The sequence below is a fragment of the Gossypium hirsutum genome, chromosome A10 (genome assembly GCF_007990345.1).
Source record: "Gossypium hirsutum isolate 1008001.06 chromosome A10, Gossypium_hirsutum_v2.1, whole genome shotgun sequence".
In the NCBI taxonomy this organism is placed as follows: domain Eukaryota; kingdom Viridiplantae; phylum Streptophyta; class Magnoliopsida; order Malvales; family Malvaceae; genus Gossypium; species Gossypium hirsutum.
Genome location: NC_053433.1, coordinates 104,786,458 through 104,809,051, shown reverse-complemented (window position 1 = coordinate 104,809,051; position 22,594 = coordinate 104,786,458). Strand labels below are relative to the sequence as shown.

General features: G+C 31.0%; 1 protein-coding gene and 1 pseudogene across 1 annotated transcript; one reads left to right on the top strand and one right to left on the bottom strand.

Moving 5' to 3' along the window:
• Positions 1-12,543: 12,543 nt before the first annotated feature.
• Positions 12,544-17,675, bottom strand: LOC107896445 (NADH dehydrogenase [ubiquinone] 1 alpha subcomplex subunit 9, mitochondrial-like; annotated as a pseudogene).
• A 2,663-nt stretch (positions 17,676-20,338) lies between these two features.
• LOC107896444 (annexin-like protein RJ4) lies at positions 20,339-22,278 on the top strand. The gene is made up of 6 exons (XM_016821614.2): positions 20,339-20,517; positions 20,641-20,786; positions 20,878-21,096; positions 21,390-21,602; positions 21,678-21,767; positions 21,846-22,278. Exons 1-6 carry the CDS (start codon positions 20,445-20,447, stop codon positions 22,047-22,049), a joined length of 945 nt encoding a protein of 314 aa, XP_016677103.1. The 5' UTR covers positions 20,339-20,444; the 3' UTR covers positions 22,050-22,278.
• Positions 22,279-22,594: the final 316 nt, after the last annotated feature.

Sequence of the window (22,594 nt, the reverse complement as noted above, 5' to 3'; positions counted from 1 at the left end):
GCATATTCCTTTAAATATTCCGTGCAATTATTCTTAAAACATGCTTTCCACAAAATATGAAATTCGAATCTTAAGCTATAAATATTAAATGTAGAAGTGAAGGTAAAAATTATTTCGATTAGAAAAAATTAAAATTTTGAGTTATTCGATTTTTTTAGTTAATTTGAATAAATAATTTGAGTTCGACTGGTATTAAAATTTACAATTCAAATAACTCCAATAATTTGAATAATAGATTTGTTTAAATATTCCTTTGGTTCCTGTTAATTTTGAAAATGAATAAATTAGTATTTTTTAACAAAAATTACAATTTTTAATTTTTAATTTTAAATTTAATTACATAAGATTTAATTTATTATTTAATAGTTAAATTAATAATGAACAATGAAAAGACTGAACTAATATAACATTAATAATTTAAAAATATAATTAAAATATTTTAACAATTTAAAATGAAGATGATATCAAGAATGTTGAGGCAATTAACTCAAATATAAATATCTGAAATAATTAAATTTTAAAGCTGACATAAATATTTATACTTTACGTAAGTAATGCCGTTAGTTTACATCGAAAACTCATAGTTAACAACTACATATATTTGAAGTATTTTATGATGTTTCGTTTTTATGTCAATTTGTTGATGGGTGGGGTGTGAAGGTTGAGTAAAAATATGGGTTGAGAAAAAAAAATAAGGTCTATTTAGGAAATGGGCTAAACTTTGGATAAAATTTTTTTATTCGGTCCGGCCCGAATTTGTAAATAAATTGTTATTTTACTGTTTTTTATTATTGTTTTGTTGTCATTTTATTATTATATTATTACTATTTTTGTTATTATTGTTTAAATATTATATAACTCTTATTTTATTATTAATTTTACTACTATTTTAAATGTATTTGCTTGTTAAATTGCACCTATTTTAATGTAATTTAAGTATAAATTTATTTATTTAATTTATTTCTAATTTATTAAGAAACATTTATTTTAAAGTTTTTAGTATTTTTGATGAATTAAATTTTAAAAATATTTTTATATAAAAAAATAAAATTTTTAATATAAATAGGTTGAATTGAATCTAAATTTTAATATTTTTATCTAAATTAAATTTAAGTAAAAATTTAAACTTTTTTTTCAGACTGAATTAAAGTCATATCTATCAATCAAATCTAAAATTTTGATAGAATGCAACCCGAAACATGTTAACCAAAACTTACACCTCCAATTTCTTCTTGAAAGGTACATTTTTTTTCTTGTCCATAATGACAAGTGTCTGCATATGTCAATTTTCTTTCTGTTTATTATTTGATAGAATTCAAGCTATAAGTTAATGTATTTATTTTCAAAATTGGTGATATAGTGTTTTAGATATTTATTTCATGTGAATGCATACATACAAAATCCTTTTTTTAGAAAATTTTGTTAAAAATGGTAATGATTATTTCAGAAAAGTGATTTTAGAATTTCTAATTAGTGGAAAGTGATTCCTAATATTATTATTTTTGAGAATTATTTTTACTTAAACATCTTTCGATAAAACGTTGAATTTTTTTTTCATATAATTGAAAATTTAAAATATACTATATTTTTTTATAATTTTTATACCATATATATTCTATTAAAATTCATTAAAAATTTATTTAATTTTAAATTTATTTTAAGTTTTATCGAATGAAATTTTAATTTAAATACACATTAAATATTTAAAACATTTGAAATATTTAATACTAAAAATGAGATAAATGTACCAATTTACATTTTTTAAATAAATATTATTTGAAAAAAAGAGTAAATTGTGTTTTTTTATTTATTTATAATTACATGTGTTCTCATATATTTTATCGTCCAAATTTATCTTATTCAGGACAATGTGATATTCATGCAAAGTCTTCTTAATAATTTTTTACTCCAAAAGTCAAACTTAATTCAGATATTTGAGGAAAATATTTACTTTCATTTCTTCTAACCATTTATTGATAAATTATGTGTTTATTAATGAAATTTAAATTTTATTTATTAAATGTAATTTCTTTTGAAATTAATTTATAAATACGTTATTGAAATTAATTTGAGGTTAGTGTATTTGCATTCATGACGTCTTTGATATTCATAAATTTATTTTGTTTGCTCTTAGATTTATATAAAATTTCAATGATATTATTTTTAGATACAAATAAAAAAAAAACATAAATTAAGCAAAGCATAAACATTAAAACCAACTATATGATGCAAAGTTATATGCAGCGTGTTTAGTTGGGTTAGATCGGATCATCGTTAGTTCACCTGTTTAGATCTGAAGATTTGTTTAAAAAGTGAGAGTTTAAATAAAAATATAAGTTGAAAAAATAAATTTAAACAAAAAATAATGTATATTTTTTAAATGGGTTAGGCCTCGAGCAGAAATTTTTTTGACTTGGGCTTGGCTTGATTCGAATCACATACCTATATCTTTTTTATATTTTTAATTTATTAAGAAACATTTATTTTAGTATTTTTAGTGTATTTTGATATGTCATATTTTTTTATTTTTTTTTTATATAAAAAAATTATTATGATCGAGTTGGGCTTAGGTTTAATATTTTTAATATGGGTCAAGCTTGGATAAAATTTTAAGTCTATTTTTTGGACTTAAACCTAAAAATTAGACTTAAAATTCTGTATCGATTCAACCCAAACTCGATCTAGATTCATTACTCTAACTCAGGCATAAATAATGAATTATTGGCGTCACTTTTATATTATTTTTATGTCACGGAAGTCATATTTCTTATATTATGTGTTTTAATTTATTTTTTGTTTGTTATATTTTTCTTTATAAAAAAATTTAATTTTAACTATAAATTCGTCCATTTTACCCAAAAAGGCCTGTTTTTGAAATTGTTTACGGAAATGGGCCAACTTTCTGATTATTTACTAGAAAGGGCTGAATCCCTCGAAAACGCGTCTACGTCAGCGCGTTCTTAGGTGATGTGTCAGCAAAATGCGTCAAGGAAGCGCTTTGTGCTGACGTGGACAAAACGCTTCCCCATGGATGTGTTTTGCCCCACACCAACAGCTACTTGTTTTTGACTGTTTGGGCTCCAACGGTCCAAAAAAAAACTATAAAAGGCCCCAATTGCATTTTTTTCACACAAAAGACCTCTCATAATTCTCTTAAAATTCTCTCAAATTTTTTCAAAGCTCTCTTTAATTTTTGCAAAAAAGCTCTGTTTAAAATTTTTTGAATTATTTTTTTTTAAATTAAAAAATATTCGATCGTGTTAGCAATTTGCTGAGAATTAATTCGTCTCGATAATAAACACATTTCCGTCGATCAAATGACAATGGTAAGTGATAATTTTAATTTTTCAATACTAATTAATATTTTTTTCATTTATGCAATTTTAATTAATTTTTCAATACTATTTAATATTTTTTTCATTTATGCAATTTTAATTAATTTTTATTTTATAATTTTTTATAACAATCTGTAGATCGGGTGTCGCAATGCTATATCCATAATATGTCTGGTCCTCCATCGCCGCTGATAGAGAATTACCTGCAGGAAGCGAGTTTTTGGCACGTGGCCACGATAAGCTAGGGATGCAAGTTGGATCTGAAACTAATCAGTGCGTTGATAGAGAGGTGGAGACCCGAGACGCACACTTTTCATCTTCCATGCGGAGAGTGTACTATCATCCTGAAAGACATGCAGTTGCAATTGGGATTGCTGATGGATGGGTACGCAGTCATTGGGTCTGCTCAATCTGCTGATTGGGGAGCCGTATGCTACGAGCTTTTGGGTGCTATTTCAGATAATTTTAATGGAGGTCAGATCAAGATGGGCTGGTTACGAGACACATTCCTAGAGCCGGATAATAATTTGACTGAACTAGAAAGAATACGATATGCTCGGTGTAACAACTTAAATTTCAGTGGTGTTGGAAACAGTGATTCGAGATCACTAAATCCAATAAAAAAGTTTTGAAATTTAATAAATAAATACATATGAGTCAAGTGTGATGAAAAGAGAATTTTTGGATTAGTGGATTTTGTGATTTAAAAAGAAATTAATAAGTAAATTGGGTCTAAACTGAGGTATCGAGACCTTGAGTTCATAAACTGAGCCATAAATATTTATAAAAATATTTATGGAGTGTTATTGAGTTGATATTAAAATTTCGTTAGAAAATTTTAACGTTTGGATAGTCAATTGGTTAAAAAGGACTAAATTGAAAAAAATGCAAAACTCGTTAAATAATGATTGAAAAACTTAGGTGACTATTAAGAAGGGTTTTAAAAGGAAATTAGACCCAAAATGTTTTGGGCTGAACGGCAAGGGGCATGAAATCAACAGGAAAATTGGTGAATTAAGGGCAAAATTTAAATATTACAGAATTTACTTAATAAAGCTAGGACTAAAATAGAATTATCTAGATTTCTTTTTACTTTTCTGCATTCTCATAAAAAAAACACCATAGAAGGGTTTCCTTAATTTGGTTTTTCATATTTTTACTGCAAGTAAGTTCAATTCTTGATTATTTCTTGAAATTTTTGTGTTTTTGTGACTTTTACAACTAGGTCCACTTGTTGAATTCATTAGTTTTTGATCCTATGAAAGAAATTGAAAGTTTCTATGAATATCTTTTGGAAGTATATGATTATTTAGCATGGAATTAGAGCTTTACATTGTTTATATGCTGATTTTATTGAAAGAATTGAATAGAAAATGAATGTTTGAGACCTACTTGTAAAAGAGTTTGAAGTTAGGGTTTTATGTGAAAATTATGAATTTCAATAGTTTTGAAATAACTTTTAATTTCTAGGTAAATTATTAATTGGGAAAAATTATCTTAATTGAGGGGTTAATTGAGTAAGGACTGAATTGTATGATCTGTGAAATTTGGGGCAAAATCGAAATCAACATTTGCACTAAAACAGTTTTGGACAGTAGTAGTCTAACTTTGAAAAATCACCAAAAATTTTAGAAATCAAATTAGAGAATGAATAAAATATGAATTAAATCTTATTGAGTCTAGTTTCTTCTAAAAGAAACGGTGAAAACAATGGAATTGTAAATCATGAAATATATTAAATTTTGTGAGATAAGGTCAAAATGATTTCGGATTCTCCTGTTCTGACATTTTAAAATCATAAAAAAATTGGAGAAAAATAATTAGAAGCTTAAATTTATATTTTAAAATTCTTAATGAGTCTACTTTCAAGAGAAATAAACAAGAACATTATCTGAATCTTGTACGAGGAGATAATTAGTTTTTAGTGAAGAAGAGTCGGAACTGTTAGATAGCAGAATAGGGATAACTTTAAAGAATAAACTGTACTTATTGGCTAAACAAAAAATTCTTAAAATTTTATGGTAAGAAGATATATGAGTTTAGTTTCAGGAAAAATTAGCAGATCCTAATTTGGAGTTCTTTATCTCAAAATAAAAATAATTTAGTAACTATGACACGGATTGACAGCATTGAATATACATAAGTAAATAGTGAAATTATAGATAATGTTACTTATAAGCGGGTTATAAACATTAAGGATGTGAAATATAATGAAGGTGAATTCAATACTGATAAGTGAATGATTTTAAAATGATATATCGAGAATCCGAAGCAAATCGAGGAAAAGAGAAAGTAGTTGATTAGTCTCTGAATTTTCACAAATTTTGCAAATCGACCCAGGTAAGTTCATATGGTTAAACTTTCATAACTATTTGCTAAACTAAGAAAGGTTAAATGTATTATTTTATATATATTTGTTATTGAATCATGAATATTGTAATAACATGAAAATCGAAACAAAAGTTCAAATTTAGCAGAAGGCAGAATTGAATACTGTTGTTCAGTGAATAGTGACGAATTGATGGATGAAACCATGATTATATCATGGCAAAGTGCAAGTGTTCAAGTGTAAGACCATAGCTAAGCTATGGCAATGTGAAAAAGTGTTCAAGTGAAAAATGTGAAAGTGCAAGTCCATAGTTGAACTATGACAAAGTGATAAAGTGTGCCAAACATGGCAAAGTGATAAAGTGTGCCAAATATGGCAAAGTGAAATGTGACAATAAGTGAACAATGTATTCAAATTCGTAAGACGTTCTCTAATTTGACAAGTGTTGGTAAGTGATACTTGAAGCTAAATGATGGAATATGATTGGATATTTGATGTTTTAAAATTGAGCGATATTTGATGTTTTAAAATTGAGCTCAATGAAATGAATTCATCATGTGAAATTATAGTTGACAGGTGAACTTAGTAATTGTGTATATTGTATAAATGTATGAATGTTTGGTAAGATTTATGTTTTATGCCACTGAACTTAGTAAGCTTCTATAAGCTTACTTGAGTGTATTCAATATGTCTTGTAGATTGACGTGAAAATATATAGAGGATCAGATCAACACTGAGGATCACACTATTCAAATTATCTCTGGTAGCTTTTGTAAATTTTTCTTTTTAATTTATATAGCATGTATATGGTTTGATGATTATATAAATGCTAAGACTTGTTTAATGAATATGTATTAAAGTAAAGAGTGATGAATATGCTAAATGGTATAATTATAATAAAAGTATGATTTGGTATCAAATTGGTTGAAATAGATTGGCTGGTTTGGATTGGTTTCAATTTTAAAAATTGCAGGGAAGGTTGAATATTTATAAAGGGGTTATATTGAGCTTATAAAAAAAATTTGGGATTTTGCGAAAAATTTCCTATGATTTTGGTTTAATTTCGGTTTCGTCCCGAAGTATGTTTTGGACTTTAGAGGTCTATCTAAAGGACATTATGACATATTTCGGTAAATGAACAGTATTTAATTCGTAATAACGAAAAATTAATTCGGTAAATTCCGGTGATGCCTCGTACCCTATTTCGACGACGAATACAGCTAAGGGGTGTTTCATTTCGAGGCATACATTCTTGAGATGATTGGAGGTTATTTGATGTCGAACTTGTCACGAAACCTCATACATCTGAGATTGCTGCTGAAACTCGTTGATTTTAGAGTAGCTGGTGAATTTAGTTGGGGGTCTGCTGTGTTAGCAACACCGTATAAGGACATGTGCAGGGCGACGCAATTGAATAAAGCCAAAATCGAAGGTTTCCTATTACTACTGCAACCATGGGCACAGTTTCGCTTTCTATTTTTACGTCCTTAAGTGGACCACCCATATACTTTCCTACTCATAACGAGGTAAATTTTATATTAGATTTTATAATTATTACGTAGATTTAAAATATAATTGTATGCTAAAAATTTATTTAATTAGGTGGAATTATTCGGCGAGTTATGTTGGAATATCTAACTCTCTTGAAGATATACGGCTTCTATTAGACCAACGGTCGGAAGCACAAGTATTAAATAAAATATATATACATAATAAAATAGTCATTTCGTATTTAATATTTAGTATTTAGTATTTAGTATTTAGTATTATTTATATAACTAATATTTTTATCATGTTCATATAGTTTCAATGGACATCATATGAGGACCCGACAATTCGGACAATAATTCTGGATGAATTCTTTCAAAATCCGAATATTTGGCATGTGAAGGTCCCATTGGTCAACTATGCTACCGTAGAGATGCACCAGTCAGATAGAGTATTGCGTCAATTTGGATTCCGAAAACTGATTCCCATGAAACCTGAAGTATTCAATGATGAGCACAAAGTCGAATTACGGAAATTGAATATAGATTGGCCGATATACTGGTTAGAATATATCGAAATGTGGGAAAATCGGTATGATTATATACCTACTCGGGAACCGATCATTGTTCCTGAGTTAGCGTGCGTGCTGAAATACATGCCATAGTTTAGGATCCATGGCAAGCTATATTTACTATTGGAAAAGGAGAGGCGATGACAAATTCATGTCCAAAGGGAATGACGGGGCTCTTTAAATCCAAGAAGAAGGGATGACGACGCGGGCCCATAACAGCGCCCACACAATCACTGGGCCCATCAACAGTGCCAACACAGTAACCGGGCCCAACACTTCAACCGACGACACCCATATCACAGCCTTTTCAAATTATGCCAGGTGCGTATCCTAGCCCTTATATGTGTCCTAACCCTTATATGTTTCATTTTCCCAGTCCTATGGCAGGTTGGAATGCATGACCTGGTTCATATCCGTTCCCGATTACTTTGAGTCAACCGCTGATTTATAGGCCACCGTTGCATGAGGGATTACACGAAGAGCCTTCGAGGAGCTCTTTTATTTACCAATCCTTATCGCTTTATAAGATTCAAACACCTCCATCATGGGTGATGCAAACACCTCCGCTATCATTATTCTATCAAGGTGGGTCATCCTCCCAACACCCACAACCAGATCCCCTATCGGACGAACCACAATCCTTGCCAGAACAACCACAACCCCCACCGGAAGTTGAACTAAGGAAGAATCCATTGCGTAACCGTCTACGACCCCCATGTGGCACTGATTCCTACCGGTACCAACATTGATTTTTTTAATAAATTTATATAAACTTTTTTATATTGTTTCATTTAATAAAATAAAAGTTATTTTTAATATTTTAATTGTAATTTACTTTTTATATTTTTAATAAAATAAAAGTTCTTTTGAATAAGATAATATTTTAATATTTTTAATAAAATATAAATAATGCAATATAATTTTATTACAACAACTATCAACTATTACGATTTGGACATGATCGAGTTGTATGGCCTGGGTTTCTACACCATCCACACAACTCCTGTTGGTTGGTTGTTTCTCGGATATCTATATTATTATGTATTCTAGTTGAGCAAAGTCGACCCTTTAGTTCGCAACGCAATTCTCTATCCGGTAATAGTTTAAACAGAGCAAGCGATACAGACAACCACTTACGTTTATCTAGGACCGGTGGGAATACGTGTCTCCACACATACATGTATTCTATTTTGTACACTTCGTCGACATAGCTCATTGAATCTAGGCAAAGATTCTGACAAGCTGCAATTACATGAGCGCATGGATAACAAAGTGCGTCAAACCTCCCACAGTCCCAGGTCCTATTTCTCAAGAGTACACGATATTGCCCATCAATAATACTTTGGTTCGGTCTGTCAAACTCTGTCACACGAAACCATAGATTATCGCGATCGTGACACACTGTGTGCATGGTGTTGGCTTGTGCCTCCACCTTGTTAATTTCTTACAATACCTTCACGTACCATACATGGCCCCTCTGTATTTAGCCTTTATAAATCGCTACCCGCTTTAGAAATAATGCCGCTAAACGAAAATATGTCTCTTGCACAATCGATGTTATCGGCAAATGAAGCATTCCTTTTAGAACAAAATTTATGCATTCAGCCAGGTTTGAGGTCATATGACTATATTGTAGGTCGCCGTCGTACACTTGTGTCTACTGTTCGAAAGGTATGTTACAGAGATAGTCTGCGCCTTCTTCGTTAACTGAATGTAAAACCGCCAATATCTCATGAAAACTATCCTTACTTATCTCTTACCCTGCTAATATAAGTTGATAGCGAAAATTACATACCACTCTTCCATTCAGAATAAATTGAATATTACAAATGAAATTATATTAATAGAGATTAAATACTCATGTTATTCACTTATCGTCGTTCAGTTGTAGATCGATATTTGCCCGTAGTAGTTGGACGCAACATGCCTTAGGCAATATCGATAGTGTGTGTGATGCTATAGGCTTCCTTGTCGCTTAATTGCGGCTAGTATTCCAGTGCCCCAATCTGATATAACGCAGATATTAGGTTGGGAGTTGACATGCCTTATTAACTTAGAAAGAAAGAAATTTTAGTCATCAGTTGACTCTCCCGGTGTTATTACAAACACAATTGGAATGATTCTCTCACTGCCATCCTGTGCTATAGCTAGCAATAGCCGATGGATATATCTACCATACATAAAGGTACTGTCAATTTGTACCAATGGCTTGCAATATAAAAATACGTCTCGACATTACTTAAAGCTCCAGAACAGATGCTTGAACACTTGACATCCACGGAGCAATCGATCGTTATAGTATGCAGATGTCGTTTCAATGTTTGTTAGGCAACTTGGGACACATTTTTCCAGCATCTGACACCACTGCCACACTTCATCATATGAAACGTCCCACCCACCCTGCATATTTTCGAATACCTTCTACTTAGCTATCCAAGCCTTGCGGTAAGAGGACATGTACCTCAATTGGCTATGAATATTGGCAATTAAGACCGGCACTGAAGTCCTGGGATCCGCCTTCACCGTCGATAGTATTAAGCTAGCTAACATATCTGAATCCATCTTGGGATGATCTTGTGAAACACCTGTCAATGAAGTACATTAAATAATGCAACATTACGTAATAACATTATTATTCAAAAACCCTAAACACCTAGTTATACTGTACCACCAACACATGCATGTGGACCTTTTTATTTTTTTATCTCCCACAAGCCTGTCTTTTTACTCAACGAGGCCATGATTTTCCATGAACATGTTCCGTCTTGCACTACACACTTGGCTTCAAACTTATCAGATTTGGATTTAACCATGTTGTAGTTAACGCCGTTCATGATGCTATGTTGTTTCAATGCACCAAGAAAACTATCCTTATTGGAAAACTCCTTACCAACTTCCAATTCACCCGAATCCAATAACGAACTTGTACGGTCACGCTTTCTGTGTGGTAGATCTGGAAACTACAACGCATCATCTTGAGATAGATCGACACTATGCATGTGGGCTGGAGGCGAGTACGCCCTAAACCACAGACTTCTTCTTCTTCATCTGAACCCCCTTCAACATTTTCAGATATGGGTGGAACAGGCTTCGTTTCAAAAAATAATGCAACTTTTGCACCATCAGGGCCGGGCTTTCGAGGTGGATCTACATCAGACTCATCATCCGACCCATCATCATTTGCAACGAACGAGGTCCCTCACCGGTGAACGTCGTAGGGAGTACAACATCCCTTCTTGTAGACTTTTCATAATGTCCTCAAATAGATGTAGATTGCCAACCACAAAAAGCTGATGTCATTCCGCAGTACGTATTTCCAGTATCAAACGTCGACCCACCAAGATGCATTTCCAATCCACTAACAGAGTGTTGTGTGGGGGTTGTATATTCTATACTGCTACCAAACACAGACGCTTCCGTGTTTTTCACCTACTAACGGAGTGTCAGGCAGGGGTCATATATTCCTTTCGAACAACAGTAGATGTTGAAGTCGCAAATGCATCATTTGGCAATGAAAATTATATATATAATTCAAGATAGGGTGATCCACTAGTAAGATGAGTCTGCACTATTGCCTCCAAGCTACGAAGACCTTTAATGTCGAATGTGTCATATCTCACGGGATCAACCGAAGCACAAAATTGATGCTTAATAGACAAAACTTTCGTTGGCGTCGTTTCAAAGAATTTACGCCTAATTCTTTTACGAAGTTCTGTCAAATCTATATTTTGGTTAAAAACCAGTCACGCTGTGTTCTTCGATAAAAAATGCCGTTCTCGGTATAACGGACCTTATCATCATAGTAAATAACAACACTAATACGTTCACTCATTTTCAATTTCTATTCTACTTTAGCTTCAATTTCTATTGCTGTAACTTATGCAAACTGAGAATGGAGTTTAGCTCATTTATAGTCTAAGGCCAAATAGGAACTACTGTAGAAAAAAAACGTCCACGTGGGAACATTTTTCAGTAATTTTTTTAATAGTGCATCCTGCTTGAAGCGTTTTGGACACTATTTGTTCAGAAACGTCTTCTCAAAACTATTTTTTCAAATACTACTGTAGAAAAAGAGCGTCCACGTGGGAGCTTTTTTCAGTAATTTTGCTGACAGTGCATCCTGCTTGAAGTGTTTTGCACACTATTTGTTCAAAAGCGTCTTCTCAAAATTATTTTTTAGATATTATTGTAGAAAAAGAGCGTCCACATGGGAGCTTTTTTCAGTAATTTTGTTGACAATTCATCCTTCTTGAAGTGTTTTGAACACTATTTGTTTAGAAACGTCTTCTCAAAATTATTTTTTTCAGATACTACTCTAGAAAAAAAATGTCCACGTAGGAGCTTTTTTCAGTAATTTTGTTGACAATGTATCCTGCTTGAAGCGTTTTGGACACTATTTGTTCAGAAACGTCTTCTCAAAATTATTTTTTCAGATACCACTGTAGAAAAAGAGCATCCACGTGAGAGCTTTTTTTATCAGTAATTTTACTGACAGTGCATCCTGTTTGAAGTGTTTTAGACACTATTTGTTTAGAAATGTCTTCTCAAAATCATTTTTTCAGATACTACTGTAGAAAAAAAATAAAAAAATTTTATATTGCTAATATATTTTTTCCAAAACCTTAAACAAAAAATTATTTTAAAAAAAACTAAAACATAATATTAATTAACCCTAAAACCCTAAACCCTAATTTAAATAATTTTTTAATTAATAGTTAATTTAATTAATTAACCTTAAACTCTAAATTAATTAATTTTTCCTTAAAACCTTAAACATTTAAAATCATAAACTCTAAACCTTAAACCCTAACCCTAACCCTAAAACCCTAAATCAAGTAAAAAACCCTAACCTTAAAAAAAGAGAAAAATGCGTCCTTGGGGGAGCGTTTTGTCCACGTCAGCAAAGCGCTCCTTCAAGGAAGTGCTTTGTACTAACGTAGACAAAATGCTTCACCAGGGACGCGTTTTGCTAACACATCACCTGAGAACGCGCTGACATGGACGCATTTTCACGAAATTCGACCCTTTCCGATAAATAATCAGAAAGTTGGCTCATTTTTGTAAATAATTTTGACTGGGCCTTTTTGGGTAAAATGACCTTTTGAATTCATTTTTTGAAGAATTTTTTATTATATTAATGAACCATTATTAAAAAGTTAGATTATAACGTATATTTTATAGCATCAAATAAGACAAAGGAAATGCCTCACGTTCGTGAATAGTTTCCCTCTTCTATTTCTTTTCTGTAACAATCTTACAATTTTTTGGCAAAAAAAATCATAATTTAATATCTCTCATAGCCAATTAAGTTTTAACTTGATTGGTATGAATATTATTGTCAATACAGGAGGACGTGAGTTTGAGTGCGCTAAATCATATTATATATATTCCTATTTATAGGTTGGAGAGGAGCTATGTGTAATTCTAGATATTATGTAAAAAAAATCCAAACACTACAGCAAAATTGACTTTTAGCGGCGTTTTTTTAGGCCTTTAGTGACGCTTTTAAACGCCGCTAAAACTATTTGCGAAGCTTTTACAAACGCCATAAAAACGCCGCTATAGATAACACAACTAAAATTTGCGGTGTTTATCTAAAAACGCCACTAAAGGTCATGACCTTTAGCGGCGCTTTCCCCAAAAACGCCGCTAAAAGTCATAAAATTTAAAAAAAAAATAAAATATTATAAAAGTCATGAAAAATATAAAAAAATTAAAATTCATTATCAAAATATTGAGAAGAATAATATCTATGATATAAATATATATGCCACCAAATAGAAAGTTTATCAATAACAATCAAACAAAATACCGCACTTATCATACTACACCAGAAATCTAACAAAATACATATAGAACAAAGTAATGATAGAATGCACACTTTAAGATCAACAGTTAGCTCAAACAAGTCACTATGCATGAATTCAACTAATCCTGGACCATGCATCCAACAAAAACTCAAACTTGAGAAAAAAGAAACAAAAGTTAATGAATGACATATGAAGGCAAGAACCAACCAAAATAACAGAATCAGATTCCAGTTAGATAAGGTTCTTCTAAATTCAGAACCCTAAATCAAATTAATAATAAAATATGCAATTAACAAGTCAACATTAACGCCACATATAACATCAAATTGCACAGCTTAATATACTCAATATATTAGCATAAATAACATCACATTGAACAATGAATTTAACAAATTCGAATAGATCAATTTTAAGCTCACTAATGGTTAATTTAGCATGTGAACAACATATAAATGTTTTGCATTTACAGCATGGTTTAATCAACTTCAAGCAGGAAATTAAATGCTACAAATTTCCAGCATTCAATATCATATATGGACAGCATTAATATGACATTTTCGCACCTTAAAGACACATTTGGAAAATTTGAAGAACCATTTGAACAACCACATTCGAACATCTTGAAGACAACTAAATTTTGTCTTGTTTTGGACAACCTTACAGGTCAGCAAGGCATGTATTAAACCACGCCTAACATGTTTATTTCATCATGCTTTGAACAACAATAAAAAACCATTAAGCATTGTATTAAATCAACTCTTTAACACATTCGAACAACTTAAAATACATCATTCGAATATCATAAATCACAACTTTCAGACAACATAAATTGCAGAACATAAATATAAATATAAATCTTAAGGATTTCAAACCTCAAAAACAGGCTCTAATAAACACCTTGGTCATACCTGCCAAAGTATCACAAAGTTCATCAGTGATTGGATAGGAACTGAACAAGTGGGAATATAATCATATATATATATGTATAGCTTTTTCAAGTTGACATATGAAGATATTTGCATAAGCAGGAAAATTTTGTACCAAGCTGTCAGTATATCTGAATGAGTAGAGGGAATAAACTCCATTTCCGTGATTGTTTTAATTAAATAATATTTAAATAATTATTATATTTATAATAATATTTAAATAAATTAATCCAAATTATATAATTTAAAAAATTGTGTATAAAAAGTTGAAAACCGTATAAAATGAAATGTTAATTTTGTTCCATGAAAAAATAAAAATAAAAATAGAATTATACTTATATTTTTTATAACACCGTAATCTATTCGATTTATTTCAAAATTTGAAGACGCACAAACTCCAAGCCAATACCAATATTTAGCAGAAGGTAAACCATGTTGATGAAGCACCATGGCTTAATTTGGTCTAAAAGAAGAAGAGTAAATCAATCAACAATATATATATATTTCTTTTTGAAGAATCAGTAACAAAATTATTTTCTTTTTGAAGAATCAGTAAGAAAATTATTTTATCTTTATTTCCTAAATAAAATATATTAGACAACATACCTTTAGGTATAACAAATCCACCCAACAAAAATACAAGTGAAGCTGACCCAAAGGTATTTGCAACGACCAAATCTCGAGCAAGGGAAGCCAACATTCGAAATAGACTAACTACCATTTGGTGTAATACAAATTGGGTGCACGTGAAGCGGAAAAATTTGAATCCAAAAACTAGAAATAATGAGAAGAAATTTCTGATAGCAAAAAACATCATGGGAGAGAGTGAAATAGGAGATACCTTCCAGCAAAAAGGGCAAAACCAACAGTGTAGTATAAAACACGGGACTATACTACAGCTTCAATAGCAGAGTAAGGTACACGAATACTCCAACTGACGACGGACCATATCCATGCAGGATGAAATAGATTATCTCTTTGTTTGTAAAATATTGGAAGCCGAAATATGAGAAGGGATAGCTCAGAAAATCCATTAAACATCATATGGACCACCCCGAATAAAAGGCATGAGAGGTAGAGGTTGCCATTAATCTCATCTACCGGATGCAGTTTTGTTCTTAAAAAAATTGTGCTCGTGACAAAAGCCACAAATGCAACCTTAAACACGTAATGCATATATTCAAAAGTGAAATACATGAGAAAAACTTCAAAACAAAAATTAATGAAAAAAAAAATCATAATATTTAGTCATGTATAATACACAGAAGTTTATTACTGAAAAATGAAAAAGCATAATACACAGAAGTTCTCACTTCATATATCATCAAACTATAGATGGTTAAGAATGTCAGTGTCAAATCAAGAAGGAAAAACTAATATATTAATAACTAAAAACTCTACAAAATTAAGCTTAGTTAAAAGTAGACATGGTTGATAGCAGAAGATGATGTAACATAAGTCACAAACTATACATTGTTTTTTAACTTTGTCATAAATATCAGCACAAATGAAAAAAGGGAAATGCAGCTACACAACTTGCTATTTACATTCAAATTTAAAGACCCATACGATAGAGTCTAAAATAGCAAGCATACACAACTCTCCTTTCCTGAAAGGTTCTAAACAATTCATTTTCTTCTACTTCGAACCCCACACCTTTGTCCAAAACAGGGACTGGAATAACATTTAGTCTATACACAAGAATTGATCTAAATTCATGCTAATAACATCATCAAGAGATCAAGGGTGCCAATTTCAAAGTGAATAAAAGTTCCAACATACCATCGCCAGTTGTTCTGCCATGAAATGATTCACTTCCTCAAAGCTAAAGTTTCTTGTCTCATACTCTCTTCCTACCAATATTATCAAGATTGATCAAACGAACAAATCCAACATTTAAATTTATTTCATTGGTATTATCAGAAGAAAGGCATTGTGTACTAATGAGATTGATAACAACATTAGCCTTTGCTATCACAGCCTTGATTGAATTTTCATCCCTCGGATCGTATTTCATTGGCAGTATCTGATAAAGAGAAATATCAAATTAAAACCAAATAAAACACAATAAGCACTTCAATATGAATTCAAAGAAAGAAGGGGAAAAAACGCAATTCCATAAGGTATGCAACCTGTCCTAAATCTCCCATCAACTTGAGATGACGAGGGTTATCCTCGGAACCTCTGAAGGGAACTAACACCTGAGATTCCATTTTAGCTAAAATAAAAAGAAAAAAAATCAGTATACACAAATAAACCTTAAAACAACAACAACAACAACAACAACAAGCTCTCCGTAATGTACAGATTAAGGCAAAACAATGTACAATTATAACTACGAGATTAAGTTTAAATTACCCAGTTGTTGTACAAGATAACGACCAAGGAATCCAGTAGCGCCGAAAACAGTAGCTATAATGCCACTGCAGGGGAAGGGAAAATCATTTGACATTCAAAGAGAAAACTTTTAAAGATAAAAGTTCAAATCCCCAAAAAAGGACTTGACGGAAGATCGGCCACCGGTGCCCTTGCGAACGAGGTGCCCATGCCCTTGTGGGAAGCCAGTGTAGATCCGTATCGCGGATGATCACCTCCATAATCTGAAAAGGAAAATCGATAGTAAATGATTTATAACACTTCGATAAAAGGTAAAAGAAAAAAAACCCATCAATTTGTTGCAAATGTTAAACACCATTAAAAAGAAAAAGAAAAGATAAATTGGAGAAAATAAAAAGAGGGAATGGAAATGTTACAGTGATCGGAGAGAGGGTAAATAGACTTGATAGAAGAGATTGAAGCAGTTGGCCTCAGAGATTGGAATAGTTAAAACAATTGAAGACTCAGGGATGGAATGAGGACTCGGCGGAAACGATGGCTGTGGCGTTTACCATCTGGATGCTTGCACTTACGCTTCTCGAAATCAAAGACGGAATAAGGATTAAGAAAAGTTCTGCAGAGAAAAATGTAGGGTTCCAAATTTGGGCGTTTAAGAATCGAGGTTAAGGTAGAAAAAATGGCAATAGGCATGGAGTTAAAAGTTCTGAATGAGCAAAAGAGTAGCTAAATTTTATTTGGGGGATTTAGGATGAGAAGAAGAGGGAGTAACAAGCGGGATTTTGATTTTTTTTGGGTAAAATAATGGCTTTTTGTGGCGTTTTAAAAAAAAAATGTCACTGTAGGTTAATTTTTTTGCGGCGTCTAACTTAAAAACGCCATTATAGCTTAATTTTTTGTGGCGTTTTTCTCAAAAACACCACTATTGCTTAATTTTAAATTTTTTTTTCATATTTAACATATTTTTTTCTATTTTTTTTTTCAAAATTTTTGTGTTGAGATGATCTTTTTTTGGAATTTTTTTAATTTTGAATATTGCATTTTTTAAGTGAAATATGGAATAAAATATTAAATATTAAAATTTTAAGTTCTTTATTTTTTTATTTTTTATTTTTAATTTTTAATTTTAATTTTTTTGAAGATTTTTATAATTTTTAAATTATCATATAAAATACAAAAGGAATCTTTTACAGAAATAAAATGAAATCGATGAATTAAAAAAATATAAAATGACACAGCAATACAAACATTATTCTTTTAAGTATGGTCCACATTAGTTGTTTAGAATTTTATATAAATGACATTTAATTATATGTATACACCTAAATTTTGATAGAGATACATCTCAGAATTATATATGAATTTCGGTTTAATGTGTAATTGTAGATGAAACTTTAATTTTGATTTAATCATACACATTTTAAAAAATAAATACATCAAAATATTTTTATATTGAATATATATAAATATTTATGTATGCAATATATAAATATAAAATGATATTATATCAATATTTGTGTTAATAATTCACACGAACTGGATCAAATTAAAGTTCACGTATACAATTGCACACTAAATCTTAAACCCTAAACCCTAAATCATAAACTTTAAAATAGTAACTGATAAACCTTAAACCCTTAATCATATACCCTAAACCGTAAACCGTAAACTATAATGATAATTAATTCAATATTTTAAAATTAATACTATCTCTTTTACAATTATATAAGAAAATATTTATCATATAAATTAAAAAACACTAATTAATCTAATCCTTAAACCTTAAACCCTAAAACATAAACCATTAACCTTGAACCCCTAACCCTTAAACCCCTAACCCTTGACCCCCGACCCATAAACCTTAAACCCATAAAGCTTAAACCCCAACCCTTAAACCATAAACCATAATTCCTAAACCCATAATCCATAAACTTTAAAATAGTAACTCATAAACCTTAAACCCTTAATATACCCTAAATCGTAAACCCTAAACTATAATGATAATTAATTCAATATTTTAAAATTAATACTATCTCTTTTACAATTATATAAGAAAATATTTAACATATAAATTTAAAAACAATCAGTCATATACCAAAAATCTTTAAAATTATTTTAAATAATAGTATTTTAATTTTTTTTCATTTTTAACAAATATTTTTACTTTCAAATTTTTTCTACGTGTCATTATTTTTTTCTGAAGAATTTAAATATTCAATTAAAAATAAATTACATTTTAATATAAATAAATCAGTTAAATTATAAATAGACAAATGAAATGTTTTTTGCGGCGTTTTTCAAAAAGCGCCGCTAATACTCGATAAATAAAACGACAGCGTTTTGCAAAACTTTTTGCCGCTTTTTTGAAAAGCGCTGCTATAGATCGAGCATTAGCTGCATTTTTAAAAGCGCCGCTAATACTCGATCTATAGCGGCATTTTCCAAAAAGCGCCGCTAAAGCCGCACTGTTAGAATAATTTTTTGCGGTGTTTTTTTTAAAAAGCGCCGCTAAAGGTGACCTATAGTGGCGTTTTTTAGAAAGCGCCGCTAATGCTTGATCTTTAGCGGTATTTTTCAAAAAGCATCGCTAATGCTCGATCTTTAGCGGCGCTTTTTCATTAAAAAGCTGCTAAAAACCTGTTTTTGGTGTAGTGAAACCTATAATAAAATCATTTTAAAAAAAATCCCTCGCAAAATTGGGAAGGATAGTTTTATACTACTTCTGATTAAGTCTAGTCATGTTTAGGTAAGAAGGGATAGAATATATATATTACTCTCACTAATAATAATATCAATGTTCCATTGGATTAGTGGCGGAGCTAGAAAATTTGTTGAGGGAGGCAAAATTAAATTGTATATTTTTATAATAGTAAAAATACAATTTCATATTTTAATAGTCTATATCTTTATAATTTTTAAAGGATTAAATCAAATTTTTATTATTTTGAGGGGTGAAAGTGTAATTTTACTATTATTTATTTAAAATATTATAAATTATAAAGGGTTTAAATGAAAAATTTTCTATTTTAAGGAGTTCAAGGCCCTGCCTGCCCCTTAACTCCACCACTGCATTGAATATGCATATTTAATTTTCAATTTGTGTTAAATCTTTATTGAAAAAAAAGGTATATTTAATTTTTTTAAACAATTATATGTTTTTATATTCCGCTATACATTGGATACAAATGCTTTAAAATAAATAAGATAAATGAAAATGATCATTAGTCTTTAAAGGAAAGCATATGTTACAATTAATCCTAAGAAAAATCATGCTTTACCAGTGTGTATATAAATTGGCATAAATGGAAAGAGCATAAATGTGCATTACCTTATAACAAACCCCTAGACCTGGCCCAACATATTTCGTTAGATAGTGATGTTGATTAAAGTTTTAGTTAGATATTGGTTTTTGTTATAATTTACGTCGTTAATTGTAATAGTTATAATCGTAAAATAGTAAAAAGGGAAAATAAAAATATATAGATTTCTGTTACTCGTTCCCACTTTAAATATTGTATATTTATATTGGACATGTCATTTTAGAGTTCGGGCAGACACTAACTTGAAAACTTAGTACTATAAATAACAATCTCAGTTAAGTCTTGCAAATCGTTGATAATCTAGAGAGATTGAGGATTAAAAAGGGAAAAAATGGCCACCGTTTCTGCTCCTAAACAGGTTTCAGTTAAGGAAGATGCAGAAGCTCTTCGGAAGGCTTGCCAAGGTTCTTTATACAATTGATGATTTTCTAACACATCTTTGTCCTTTAATCAATGGATAAATCTGGGTTTTTGTATAATTCAAAGGCAGATTATATATAATGAATCATTCTTGTTATATTTGATAGGATGGGGCACAGATGAGAAGGCAATAATTGCAGTGTTGGGTCGTAGAAACGCAGCTCAAAGAAGGCAAATCAGGCATGTTTATGAAGAGATTTACCAGGAAGATCTCATCAAGCGTCTCGAATCAGAGCTTTCTGGTCACTTTGAGGTCACCAATGGCACCATCATTACCGTTTTTACATATTATATTATATATATATGTATGTATTCATTGTTTGATGTGATTGTTGTTAATACAGAAAGCAGTGTATCGTTGGATATTGGATCCACCAGATCGGGATGCAGTGTTAGCTAATGTGGAGTTAAAGAAATCAGGCGATGAACACCATGTGATTGTTGAAATTTCATGCACCAAAAACCCCGAGGAGCTGTTGGCTATAAGAAGAGCCTATCACGCTCGATACAAGCATTCCCTGGAGGAAGATGTTGCCTATCATACCAAGGGAGACACCCGAAGGGTATCTTCTTCTTTTATATATCATTCATTATGTTATCACTTTCTCTTCTTTTTATGATTTGATGAAACCTTAGGGAACAAGTTGTTGATGTCCAACGGAGGTCCGACATATTTAAGTGGTCGGAGCTGATAATGGATAGTGTAGATTAAGATATTTATGGCCCTTTGATCATTTTTATGGATTTGATATTAAGGATTCAGATATTCTAATTATTACCGACAGATCGAAATAGCTCCGAGCTCGGGCAAAGATGAACAGAATTAATTACTGAAAGTTTTGGTGGTTGTTTACAGCTCTTAGTTGCGTTGGTGAGTGCATTTAGATACTATGGGGAAGAAATAAATACCACACTAGCAAAATCCGAAGCCAAAAAACTCCGTGAAGCTGTCAAAAACAAGAAATTCGGTAATGAGGATGTTATTAGGATCCTTAGTACAAGGAGCATAGCGCAACTTCAGGCCACTTTCAATTGTTACAGAGAAGAAGAAGGCACTTCCATTACCAAGGTACCAAAGCTTCCAACCATTACCTTCTAAACAAGAAGCGATCTACTCTTTAATTAACCTAACTTGTTTCTCCAGAACTTGCCAAAGGACTCGAGTGACGAATACATCGCCACGCTACGTATGGCAGTTCGATGCCTCAAGGACCCGAAAAAGTACTTCGAAAAGGTATAATAAGTCTTGTGATCCCAATAAAACAAATGGTATTCGTATATATGAACTCAAAATTGGCTTTGTGTGCCGTAGGTTTTGCGGAGATCGATCGAGGGGATTGGAACCGATGAGGACGCTCTTACGAGAGTGATTGTTACGAGGGCGGAAAAGGACCTGAAAGAAATCAAAGAGCTTTATCATAAGAGAAACAATGTGCCTCTTGATAAAGCTGTTGATAAAGAAACCTCAGGGGATTACAAGGACATGCTTCTTACTCTATTGGGGAATGAAGTTTGAAATGATCTTTATTTGACCATTTGCAGGTGCCTTTTTTTTTTTCTTTAAATAAGTGGTGTTGGTTTTATCATTGATTCGAGTCACCATTATGTTCGTCTCTATTTAAGGTTCTATATGGTGGGACAATATTTTCATTTGGTCTGGTTTTAATGTTCCTAAACGATGTTGTAATGGCTTGTTGATTTTTATTGTCCATATATAAATTTCATAAGCTTGATTGGCGCGGGTATATGTGAGTTCAAGTGTGCTGAAGCTCATTATCCTCTTATTTATAGGTTGAGAAGGAGTTATAGATAATCCTAGGCATTTTATCAAAGAGCAAATATGATAAAAACTAAGAATGATATTGTTAAAAAAAAACCATAAGTTCTTAAAATTAATTACATTTAATAAATTTCGAGTTTAAATTTCAACATTTACGTCTTGCTTTTTCTCTCTTTATATATTAAAATTTTTGGATAAATATCAAAACTACAAATGAACTTTCGTATGTTAATTTTGTGCAATTTTATGTATGAATTTTTTTTTAAAAAAACTTATAAACA